This window comes from Mesoplodon mirus (genome assembly GCF_964341445.2).
Source record: "Mesoplodon mirus genome assembly, chromosome: 14".
NCBI lineage: Eukaryota > Metazoa > Chordata > Mammalia > Artiodactyla > Ziphiidae > Mesoplodon > Mesoplodon mirus.
Window position 1 is genome coordinate 46,551,936 of NC_138990.1, and position 13,180 is coordinate 46,565,115.

Consider the following 13,180-nt stretch of genomic DNA (forward strand, 5'->3'; position numbering starts at 1 on the left):
ATACTTTTTTAGGACTTTTGGGAAATGTACGTATAACTCAACCCTGCCTCCCCCGAAAAGTTTCCTAGTTTTTCAGTTACGTCAATGAATTTATGGTAACATTAACTTTTTCACTGTAAAAACTGTGGAAATAGTGTTGATTAGATCAGGAGGCACCTAAGCCAAACAGAGTTCTTGCTTGGGATTTTGGAGTTAGTTCTGAGAGTGAGATTGGTCTTGTTATGGGTAGCTGGTCTGTAACATGTAACTCTAGGACCTTTTTTTTCTCATATTATTTAGTCAAAAGAATCAGAAAGTGGTAAATAGAAAGTAAGACGAAGCACAGAGAGAGCAGAGATAAGAGACAGAGAGAAAATTCTGGGGGCATTAGAGTCCTTTGAACTGAGGCTGGGCTGCTTTATTTTTTTTAACATCTTTATTAGAGTATAATTGCTTTACACTGGTGTGTTAGTTTCTGTTGTATAACAAAGTGAATCAGCTGTATGTATACATACATCCCCACATCTCCTCCCTCTTGCATCTCTCTCCCACCCTCCCTATCCCACCCCTCTAGGTGTGGGCTGCTTTTTTAATCTTAGATTCCCTGAGATACCGCATATCTTTTAAATAAATTCTCTTTTATTTGCTCAAGTTAGTTTGAATTAGAATTCTGTCACCTGAAACTAAGAGTCTTAACTTAGTTACCTCCACATCCTGTAAATATCTCTCTCCAAACATCACACTGTAATATTTTGTTTGTCTAGTCAAGATAGACAGACTGTATTTTCTTGGTCTTAAGATCTCCATTACCCAGCCTGGGACTTGGCATGGGTAGGTGCTCAATAAATGTTTGTTGAATAAATGAATGAGTGCATGAATTATGAGCATCTCATTATACACACTTTTAATTTTACTTTTCAAATTCCTTAAAATTTCTTTGAGTGGGTAATATGTTCATAGTGTTCAAAAATCAAAATGTATTAAAAGATATATAGTGAAAAGTCTCCCTCCCATCATTGTCTTGTGTCCACCCAAATCACACCACCTTCCTTTGCTTCTCCCCCCCAAATACGCACTGGTGTAGCTTTTACCTACTGTAGTTTTTCAGAGTCTCTTTATGCACATATAAGCAAATGGTAACATATAGTACATACTTTTTATGCAAATGGTAACATATATACTCTGTTTTGCACCTTACTTTTGACTTAATATAGCTCAGAGATTTTTTCCATATAAGCATTCCTTTAAAAAATAATTGTATATTATTACACTGAATAATTGAACCATAATTTATTTAATCTGAATTCTGTTGTTGGGCATTAAAGTTGTTTTGAATCTTTCGATGTTACAAATAAGACTGGAATAAATAATCTTGTACATGTCACTTTGCATGTGTTCCAGTCTGTCTGTAAGATAAATAACTAGAAGTGGAATTGCTGGATCAAAGATTATGTGTGTTTATAATTTTATCACCAGAATGCCCTCATAATGTTTATACCAATTTATTAACCCAGCAGCAATATATGAGAGTGGTTGTTTCTCCACAGCAGTGCCAATCATAAATCAAACGTATTTGCAGGTTTCTGTCAGATTCCACTTTGCATAATTACCGGGTAGCTCCTATTAGACTAACCCATCCGCAGATATAAAGCCATGTGCCTCAGGGCACTGGAGAGTGATCAAAAGCAGCAGATACTAGATGGGGGTTGATACTTAGAAGGGAAAGCAGAGCTTATGGTACAAAATCCAAATGTTTAATATGCGTGAAAGAAAACAGGAAAATATTTGACTAAATAATGCCCAGATATTTCTAAATATGGTGGAAGATATACATTTACAGATTCAAGAATCTCAACAAACCCCAACCAAGACAAATGCAAGGAAAAAACAAGACACATCATAGTCAAAATACTGAAAACCAAACATAAAGAGAAAATTTTAAGTGACCACAGAAAATAACACTTTATATGTAGGTGAAAATTATTTGTGTCACCACTAACTGTTCATCAAAAACAGTGGAGGTGAGAAGACAGTGCAGTGGTATAATGCTGATACATTTCTGCCAATCGGTTTGGTGGAAAATGATGTTCAATTTAGTTTTAATTTGTATATTTTTTGATATGAATGGGGTTTAGAATATTTTCATATGTTTAAGAGTTATCTGTATTTCTTTTCTGTTTATCCTTTCCTGTTATTCTCTTGGGTTTTAAATCTCTTTTTCATTAAGAGCATTAGCTCTTTGTGATGGAGTTGAAAATATACTTTCCTCAGTTTGCCAGTTGTCTTTTAACATTGTTGATGGTGTTTTCTTGCCATCCAGAAAATTTTTATGTTCAGGTAGTCAAGTTTATCTATCTTTTCCTTTGTGGCTTCTGAATTAGAAAGTCATTCTCCGCTGCAAGGTTTTATAAAGACAGTCGTCAATGTTTGCTTCTTTACAGTTTTAGTTTTTACACTGAAATTCTTAATCCACTTGGACTTTTTCCTTATATATGTTGTAAAATACGGATCTCAGTTTTGCTTAGTCCTTTATGGCTCCAGTTGTCCCACACGATCAGTCACGCACTGAATCTTTTTGGGCTTATTTCTGGACTTACTTCCTGTTCTCTTAGTCTGTCTGTTGATTTAACACCAGTACTATGCTGCTGTACTTACTGTGTGATTATATGATGCTTTGTTACCTGGTGTAACTAGCCTCCTCTCATTGCTTTTCTTCTTCACAGTTTTCCTGGCTGGTATTGATTGTTTATTTTTCCACATGGTCTTTTGACTCAGCTTTTTAAAGTTCCCTCAAGTAATGGGCCCCAAAGCCTGAACAGGCCAGGTCTTCCTGAAAATGCTCTCAGAGCCCTCTGCCCTTTCATGGATAGTATTTTTCACAGGTTGTAATTTATAGGAGTGTTATTTTGGATTAATGTCTGACTCACTCACTAGACCATAAGCTCCAGGAGGGCAGGGATCATGTCTCTTTTACTCACTATGTTTGCAGTGCCTCATATAGGGCCTGGCAGATTTTAGGCTCTTAATCTACAGTAATGAATGGATGAATAAATTTTAAGTCTTAAGGTTGAGTTCTGACTCTTTATTACTCTCTCAATGACTGCAGGCAGGTTTCTTGACTAAGCCTCAGTTTTCTGATTTCTAAAATAGGTATAAATGAATTATATCTGCTGAACAGGGTTTGGGAATAATTAAATGATAGATCTTAGAAAACATTTTTGTGAAGTGTGAGATGTTCTAATCAGACTAACTTTGGCTTTCCTTCTCACATGTGGTAGATAATTATGCGTTTAACAAGGAACAACCTCCAGGCTTAGGCTATTGGTTGTCAGAGTCTATTTAAAGAATCATCCTTACCAGGCTGTCACCAGCTAAAGTTATAGCCACTGTTGAGTATTTCTTAGCTTTTTAGCTACCTAAGCAGTAAGAGCAGTCAATTTCAGATGACAGCCTGTTTGTTGACAGCGAACAGTCTCTAAGAAAGGAAATAAAATTTCCCTTTGCAGAGCAACCTGGGTTTGGGATCCATTCTGCTCAAGATGTCTACCTGTCACTTCTGAAAGGAAAAGAGAACTATGACACAGCTGCTATTACCAGAAGAAAAGCTTAGACCTAATAAATTGCCAAAACTCCATGTTGTTAGTTTAAGTAACTTGCCAAGGTACTATAACTTGAAAAAGGAAGGATGCACATATTTATTGCTAATGCTGGGAAAATTGCCATTAAGGCAGTTGGCAGAACGGCTGACATTTTAACAGTCATAGGTCAGATAATCTTCTACGTCTATCCAAGAGAAGATTTGACCAAAGACTGACAAAAAGAAAATCAAATGATTATGTTGACTTGGCTACATCTAAATGTCTCATTTTCGGCTTACAAGAAAGATTGCTATGGGAGCAATCTTTGACGTTGCAACAGAGTGGCAGTAAATTGCTTGAATAACTGTTGGAACTTCAGATATAAAAACACAGGAATGGTCACTGTCTGAGGTAGAACTCCAGGAGGATTTTCACTTGTGTTTTTTGCTCCTCATATAATGTTTATGGCTCAAATTTTACATTAAGACATGTTTTAAATCATCATTTACTCAGTTTCACAAAAAAAGATTAACTTATAGGTCACAAGGAAAATCAGTGGCAGAAGTGAAAACTGAATTCTAGAACGTTAGTCTCCAACATTTCCAACGCTGTTAGAAACAAGTACTAAGTTTTCTTTATTCTCTCAAAGGCAAAATAAAGAATGTATAGTAGGCTTGAAAGTTGGAGATCATAAAGCACTTTTTATGGTTTCCAGTAGACCAAATTCTTTTCACAGTCTTAAGTTTCTTTTATTTTGAATTTAGTTGTGTAAATCAGCCCATTGCTGATAAACACAAATTAATATTAGTCCTGAGATCAGCATTTCTCTTATTATAAATTTAGCTGTATAAATCAGTCTTTTGCCAATAAACATAAATTTATTAGTTCTAGGATCAACATTTTGAGAAGGGATAAAGTAGGGATTGTCTGAGCATTTTTAAAAGAATGTTGGTCTAAAATAGCCAGTAGAATAAAAATACATTGTACAAACTAAAATAGGGCAAAAGAGCTACAGTGCAGTGCATGGACTAAAATAACTAGCAGTTCAAATGAGTCCAAGTGCTAAATATGTAATTATCTTTCTGACTACCTTATATGTACAAGAGCTGTTTTAATTTTTTAAATCTCACATTTCACTCCTTTTGTTGTTGTTTTCAAAAATACACTTTTTTTGTGTATTTTTCACACCTTTTTCACATCTTTGCTCAATTGTTTGTTACCTTGTCAGACTCCTCTGTGAAGGAGCTAAATCCCTACCATTTGAGACTTTTGAGCAAAGGAGGAACGTAATCTGATGAGTGTGTTGAAAAGACCTCTCTGCCTGTGGTGATGGCAATCAACTGCAAGTGAGCAAGGGCAGAAGCAGTTAGGGGTAGTTGCAGTCATCCAGGCTGGAGATAATAATGGCTCAGACAAGGTGGTTGTGGAGGGGGTGAGAAGTGGCTGGACTGAGGATAGAAATTGACAGTGGAGTCAGTAGGATTTGCTGCCATTTGGAATGTGGAAGCAAGAGAAAGATAGGAATCAAGGATGACGCTGAAGTTTTTGGCCTGAGAGACAGAAAGAATGAAATTGCCATTCACTGAAATGAGGAATAAATATCAAAGGAAAAACACAAAATCAGGATTTTGGTTTTCATCGTGGTAGTTGGATAAATGAAACTCAGGTTAGGAAGAGGTCTGGGATGGGATAAAATAGTTGGGAATCATCAGCATATAAATGGTATTTAAAGTCAAGAACCTGGATGAGCTCACCTGGGGGAGTGTAGATAAAGAAAAGAGGTCTTGGGGTTAAGTGCTGGTACACTTCAGCGTTTAGAGGTTGGGGAGACCAGAGGGAGGGCCAGTGGAGAAGCAGAGAAGAGCCAAGAGAGACTGGGATCCTGGAAGTCAAGTAAAGAATGTTCCAGGAAAAAAGTGATCAGCTATGTCGGAATGCTGCTGATAGAACAGTAATAAGATGAGGACTGAGAAATGACCATTGGATTTGGCAGTGGTGTGGTCATTGGTGACCTTGATGAGCTGTTTTGGTAGAGAGGTGTGGAGGAAAGGCTGACTGGTAGAGGGTTCTGGAGAGAATAATAAAAGAGGAAATGTAGACCTCGAATATAGACTAATTCTTTAAAGGAGATTATTTTGTAAAGTAGAACAGAGAAATGAGATGGGACCTGAAGAGGGATATGAAGTCAAGAAAGACCTTTTTAATGATGTTTGCATGCTGATGGGAGTGAGTGGGTAAACAGGAAAAAATAGAGAATATAGGAGAAAGAATGGGGACAATTGTTTGGGAACATGTATTCTTTTATGAGTGTTCCTCCCTCTATAGTACTGTATGCAGCACTAAAGGAAGACGTTTCTGTTCTTCCCAAACTCCTACTGAGCTAGATGCTCCTCTTATAAGTTCCCATATAACTCTGTTGCTCCTATACTTAACCCTTTCAAAGTATGACTTCCTGTACTTAGGGCCAAAGAATCACACTTCACAGGATATGTTAGTCCTCTAGGAGCTTAACATTACACTAAAACCACATCTTTCTAGCAATTTTGGACTATAACAGAAGGTAAGAATTTTATTAGGATCTTTCACAAACCTTCCCCTCCCATCCACGATGACGAGCTGTTTATAGATCCTTAAGTAGCTCTTAACTATTCTCTTAAGTGTTGAGTTGCAAGTAGCCTGCACGATTGGGCTTCCATACTGTGTCAAGAATGATTTGAGGTTTCTGGTCTGAGAGACTAAAAGAATGGAATTACCACTTACTGAAATGAGGAATAAATATCAAAGGAAGAGCACAGCTGCTCAGCTCTAAGGAGTACCGCTGTTTCTCACCGTTGGCATTCCTGGTGACACAGTGACTTCTGGGACCTCAGCTTTGATTCTGTCCATTTGGTTCTCTCTTTTCTGCCCTTTCTGTCATGGGGTTAGGCTTGTGGTGATGAAGAAGTGCTCTGTCCTTAGCCAGAGGCTGACGTAAGTTAAAAGATGTTGTAAGCAGTAAAACAGCACACAATGCAGATTGTAGCTACCATTTTTATCTTTTGAGCTCAAGGTTTATATTTCTGTTTGCATTTTCAAGGTTTTAGGTCAGAGTTTTAAAATTAGGGCCAGGACCTTGAAGCCAGTTGCTTGGGTATTTGTAGAAAGGAGTGGTGGCTCTTGTGAAATCTTCTGTAAGAGGTGTGCATGCCTCCTTATGTGCGTTCATCCACCCATCCATAAAAAATATTTGTAAATGCCTGCTATGTTTAAAGATGTGTTAGGGAGTTTACGGTGCTCATATTTTTAAGGGGGGTAGACAGTGGAGATTCAGGGAGCTGTCTAGTGGTCATAATATGAAAAAGGTGGAGTAGCTCTTTAGAGTAGTACTCTTTAGAATAGCTCTAGATCATCCCCAGAGTTCTTTATTCAAACAGAATTTCATAATGAAACCCAAGATGTCAAAATCCCAAGCTGCAAAATCCCTGGAAGACCCAGGACCCCACCAGCTCAGCACCCCTCTTTGTTGCCTTTACAGAGGTTTCTTAGAACCCCTAGGTGTCTGCATAGCCCAGTTGGAAAAACCCCTCCTCTAGACTATGCCAAAGTTTTTTTTTTTTAACATGTGATTCCTTAGCCTTTCCCATCATAAAAAAGAAAAAATATTATTATGATTTCCCATCATCATAAATTGAGAGGGAAACTTTTTTCTTTTACATGAGTTTTCTCTTTTAGAAAAAAATAGAAGCTATTATTTAAGCTTAGTTAAATGTTTTAAATCACCAAACCTCTGCACATCTTTCCTATAGAGACTAGTTCATGGAAAGAATTACTGAAAAATTTTAGTGGATGATAATGATATTAACAGATTGTCAAGCGATTAGAGTCTTATTTGGGGTACCCACTGATGTACTGCTTTATATGCATGGGTCGAAGTTTGACCTTTGTTTTTACTTCCAGACATACTATAAAGGATGGTGATTTATGTCATTAGCTTATGGGTTATAAATATTAGTGAAGTGGTCTGAATGCTTTAGTAAAGTCAGATGAATCGAATGGGCAGGTCTGTGCCTATTGTTTGGATTAAAAAAAAATCACACATTCATGTATTCTTTTCATCCTGTTAGAAGACAAAAAGATAATACTACTGCATTATAATTCTATTGCACATTTAAAATGCAGATTTAAAAAATTCTAATTGTGCTTTTTAGTAACTAATAATTTAATAGTGCTTTTGATCCTCCCCTACTTTTTCAGCCTTCTTTTCTTGCTTGATGTTAGGAAACCCAAATTGAAGATACCTGCAGTTCAAACAGGTTGAACTTGTGGCCTTGGCTGTAATTGTCACTTCACAATCTATTTTTTATTTTAATCTTATTATTAAACCTTTTTGTTCCCTGCAGACTGGTGAATTTTCAGCTCGTTTCCTTTTGAAGTTGCCAGTGGATTTCAGCAATATTCCCACATACCTGCTCAAGGTAAAAGTATATGATTATCAGTGTGAGAATGTAAATGAGCTTTTTAAGTCATTATTTAACTCTGAATATTTGCACGGTTTGCCAGCATTTTGCTCAGATGATGAATTCTATTTAAAAATATATTACATGAAGATCCACTGAGTTATTGTTACCTAAAAGCTAAAATAGTAGCCCTAAAAATCATTTCAAAATGGATTTTTCCTTATAAGACAAAATTAGTAAAAGCAAATTAAACATTGGGAAAAAACCTGCCTTTGGTTAATAATCTTTTGGGGATGAAAGACTCTCTTAGAAATTATCTTAATATGCATTCTATCTTTAAGTAGGATTGCATATTAACTATGCTGTGCTAAAGGGTGTTTCATTTTCTTTATTTATGTCGCAGTTGATCCCGGGCACCTTGAAAGTTAGACTGTCCTGGAGAGACCTAGAATTGAGTTAGGCCAGTGTATATGGCATTCTTTAAAATATGATGCAGGCAACTTGTGGCTTGGGAGCAGCTACTTTGGGAAGGGGTCTGCAAAATGCTTTGTAGAGGAAATCCAGATCCACACTAGGCTGTGGTTAGTGTGAAAAAAACCTAAATGGACCAGGGAACCAGCAAGTTCTGAACAGGAAGCCTTAAGACAAAGGCCTAAGTTTATCATAGATGTAGATTTGGGTCGTGATTTAAGGTATTGCCTCAGCCATCTTCAGCCTATGGTGATACAGCTTTGCTCTAATGTAAGAAAAATTTCTGCCTTCCAAATTTGATGTTGTTCAGAGAGTTAATGGTATTTATTACAGTGTAGCGAGAAGACAAAAATCCTTGTGCAAGTGTTCCTGCATATTATAATAGTCATAAATAACATTAGATCTTAATCTTGATAATGACTGAAAATACAGTATAGTCTGGAATATAAACTATAGACCGTAGGAAAGATTAGGGAACACTTTTTTTTTTAAAAAACATTCTACCCAAGGGACTTACTAGTTTCTTTTCCCCTAAGTAAAACATGGGATTTTTGTGCCTCATTAAACTTTCATTTTTAGTTTCTAGTTGACTATTTTCCCCCTGTGTATCCAAGAGTTGTGACCTGTGATTACCAAGCATAATTAATTTGGTTTTAGCAGTTACTTTGCTCTATTAGAATAGCAAGCAGTCTCCTTGGAAACTCTTAGATCACAGACTCATTGACCTTTATATATCCAGTTAAAACTCTATTTCTGCTCATTTAAAACAAAATTCAGTAGTATATGAGAGTTATTATTCATATAATCACTTTAATCCATAATTTACAGTTATAGTTCCTTTGTTTTGATCTGTTGGGCCTTTTCAGTTTGAATGGTTGTCCTGTTTGTTTGAACTTAGTGTTGTCTCTGCTCATGTTCTTGAAGGTCAAAGGAAAAAACATACTTCTTGGATCATAATCTATGTATTTTTTCCTCTTCAAAACCAAATTTCCATATTTTCTATTCTAAGACTTCTAACTTTATATTGTTTTGCCCTAACTTTCCTTGCCAGTCAGATAGGAAAAAGGTGGAACCTATTTGGCAGAATTGGAAAGCATTTTTACCTTCCCAAAGTACAATGAAGTGATTTTTCTACTATAGATTAAATGCCTACCTTGCAGCACTAATGTCTTTCTGGATCTTTAGTTCCTGCAGAGAGTGAAAAATACAACAAGAATTAAAAAAAGAGAAACTCTTATATAACACAAAACAATGGCAAAAAAATACCTACCTGCATACCAGAAGTAATCCAGAATACCTATTGAGGGTTTTAAGATCTAAGTTCCTAAAGTTGTTGTATCATAATCTTGGGACATTTGGCTATATGCTTAAAACTAAGTTTGCATTAGGAACTGTTCTACATGTTACTTGCATTTGGATGCTCCTAATCTAATTACCTGCCTGCTGTCTGATAGTCTAAGTCCAAAAGTAACTTCCTCAAATTCCTAGGGTTAGGATATTCTTCACAGCATCAATGTAGTTTTGCCTCACCATCTCAAAGAAATGAAAGGTAAAGTAGAACTTTTAAATATTGAGATATCATGGAGGATATCATCATATCCTACCAATTTGCTACCGTGAAATTTTATCACCCTGTGATGAAGCCATCATTCACTCATAAGTTTATATTTCCAAGTGTACATGTTTTATCCACTAATGAAATTTTTTGATGTTAGAATGAAAAAGCCATTAAGTATTCAGTGATATGATTTTGCCTTATACTATACTCCAAGCATATATGGTTCTTCTTCTTTTTTTTTTTTTTTTGGCTGCATTGGGTCTTTGTTGCTGCGTGTGGGCTTTCTCTAGTTGTGGTGAACGGGGACTGCTCTTCATTGTGGTGCATGGGCTTCTTGTTTCGGTGGCTTCTCTTGTTGTGGAGCACGGGCTCTAGACGTGCTGGCTTCAGTAGTTGTGGCACGTGGGCTCACTAGTTGTGGCTCGCGGGCTCTAGAGCACAGGCTCAGTAGTTGTGGCACATGGGCTTAGTTGCTCCGCAGCATGTGGGATCTTCCCAGACCAGGGCTCGAACCCATGTCCCCTGCATTGGCGGGCAGATTCTTAACCACTGTGCCACCACGGAAGTCCACATATATGGTTGTTACATGGGATAGAATGAATTTATTCTGAAAATGAGTCCTGACTTTAGTGTCTGGGTTTTATTTTTAGCTGTGGTAAGTCAAAGGGTTAGATAAATCATTTACATAAAAACTCAGTCAGTAACAAAAAAACCCACAAAACTTCTGTAGCAGGAAATAAATTACAGGTAGGCATAGACTGACTTTCCCATGTCTATCCTACTTGGACCCAGGTGTGCACTCCTGAACTTCTCAACTGAAGAGAATACGCTCCATCCATGTTGTTGCAAATAGCAAAATTTCATTCTTTTTTATGACTGAGTAATATTCCATTGTATATAAGTACATCTTATTTATCCATTCATCTGTTGATGGACATTTAGGTTGCTTCCATATCTTGGGTATTATAAATAGTGCTGCTATGAACATGGGGGTGCATGTATCTTTTTGAATTAGTGTTTTTGTTTTCTTTGGGTAAATACCCAGGAGTGAAATTGCTGGATCATGTGGTAGTTCTATTTTTAGTTTTTTGAGGCACCTCCATGCTGTTTTCCACAGTGGCTGCACCAATTTACATTCCCACCAACAGTGTACCAGGGTTCACTTTTCTCTGCAGCTTTGCCAACATTTGTTGTTTGTGACCTTTTTGATGATAGCCATTCTGACAGGTGTGAGGTGATATCTCATTGTGGTTTTGATTTGCATTTCTCTGATCAACGTTATTGATGTTGAACATATTTTCATGTGCCTGTTGGCCATAGGTATGTTTTGTTTTGTTTTGTTTTTTGGAAAATGTTTATTTTAGTTCTGCCCATTTTTAAATCAGTTGTTTATTTATTATTTTATTTTTTAAAAAAATTTTTCATTGAAGTATAGTTGATTTACAATATTGTGTGTACAGCAAAGTGATTCAGTTATACATACATATATTCTTCTTCAGATTCTTTTGCATTGTAGGTTATTACAAGATACTGAATATAGTCTCCTGTACTATACAGTAGGTCCTTATTGTTTATCTATTTTATGTATAGTAGTGTGTATCTGTTAATCCTAAACTCCTAATTTATTCCCACCCTGCCCCCATTCCCCTTTGGTAACCATAAGTTTGTTTTCTATGTCTGTGAGTCTATATCTCTTTCGTAAATAAGTTCATTTTTATCATTTTTTTTAGATTCCACATATAAGTGATATCATATGATATTTGTCTTTGTCTGACTTACTGCATTTAGTATGATAATCTCTAGGTCCATCCATGTTGCTACAGATGGCATTATTTCATTCTTTTTTATGGCTGAGTAATTTCGAATTAGAGTTTTCATCTTTTCCAGATATATGGCCAGCAGTGGGATTGCTGAATCATATGGTAACTCTACTTTTAATTTTTTAAGGAACCTCCATAACATTCTCCATAGTGGCTACACCAATTTACATTCCCACCAACAGTGTAGGCAGGTTCTTTTTTCTTCACACCCTCTCCAGCATTTATTTTTTGTAGACTTTTTGATGATGGCCATTCTGACTGGTGTGAGGTGATAACCTCATTGTAGTTTTGATTTATTTCTCTAATAGTTAGCAATGTTGAGCATCTATCTTTTCATGTGCCTATTGGCCATCTGTATGTCTTCTTTGGAGAAATGTCTATTTAGGTCTTCTGCCCACTTTTTGATTGAGTTGTTTGTTTTTTTGATATTGAGCTGTATGAGCTGTTTGTATGGGTTGTTTATTTTTTTGATATTGAGTTGTATGAGCTGTTTTTATATTTTGATAGTAACCCCTTATTGGTCATATCATTTGCAAATATTTTTTCCCATTTGGTAGGTTGCCTTTTCATTTTGTTGATGATTTCCTTTGCTGTGCAAAAGCTTTTAAGTTTAATTAGGTCCTGTTTGTTTATTTTTCCTTTTGCTTTCTCTGCCTTAGGAGACAGATCCGAAAAATATTGCTGTGATTTATGTAAAAGAGTGTTCTGCCTGTTTTCTTCTAGGAGTTTTATGGTTTCAGAACTTACATTCAGGTCTTGGGCCCAGCCGCTCCGCGGCATATGGGATCCTCCCAGACCGGGGCACGAACCCGTATCCCCTGCATCGGCAGGCGGACTCCCAACCACTGCGCCACCAGGGAGGCCCCTACATTCAGGTCTTTAATTCATTTTGAGCTTATTTTTGTGTATGGTGTGAGAAATGTTCATATTTCATTCTTTTACATGTAGCTGTCAAGTTTTCCCAGCACCGCTTATTGAAGAGATTGTCTTTTCTCCATTGTATATTCTTGCCTCCTTTGTCATAGATTATTTGACCATAGGTATGTGGGTTTATTTCTGGGCTCTCTATTCTGTTCCATGGATCTATGTGTCTGTTTTTGTGCCAGTACCATACTGTTTTGATTACAGTAGCTTTGTGGCATAGTCTGATGTCAGGGCATGTGATACCTCCAGCTTTGTTCTTCTTTCTCAAAATTCTTTTGGCTATTAGGGGTCTTTTGTGTTTCCATATGAATTTTAGAATTGTTTGTTCTACTTCAGTGAAAAAATGCCATTGATATTTTGATAGGGGTGTACTGAATTTGTAGCTTGCCTTGTGTTGTGTGCTCATTTTAACAA

The 13,180-nt window shown here is 36.6% G+C and overlaps 1 protein-coding gene across 1 annotated transcript in view; it reads left to right on the forward strand.

Annotated features, from left to right (window-relative positions):
* BABAM2 (BRISC and BRCA1 A complex member 2) overlaps positions 1 to 13,180 on the forward strand; it is a 438,160-nt gene that overhangs the window by 138,949 nt on the left and 286,031 nt on the right. Inside the window, exon 6 of the mRNA XM_082643284.1 lies at positions 7,937 to 8,011. Within this exon, the coding sequence (XP_082499410.1) occupies positions 7,937 to 8,011 (75 nt within the window). The remainder of the gene's footprint in view (positions 1 to 7,936; positions 8,012 to 13,180) is intronic.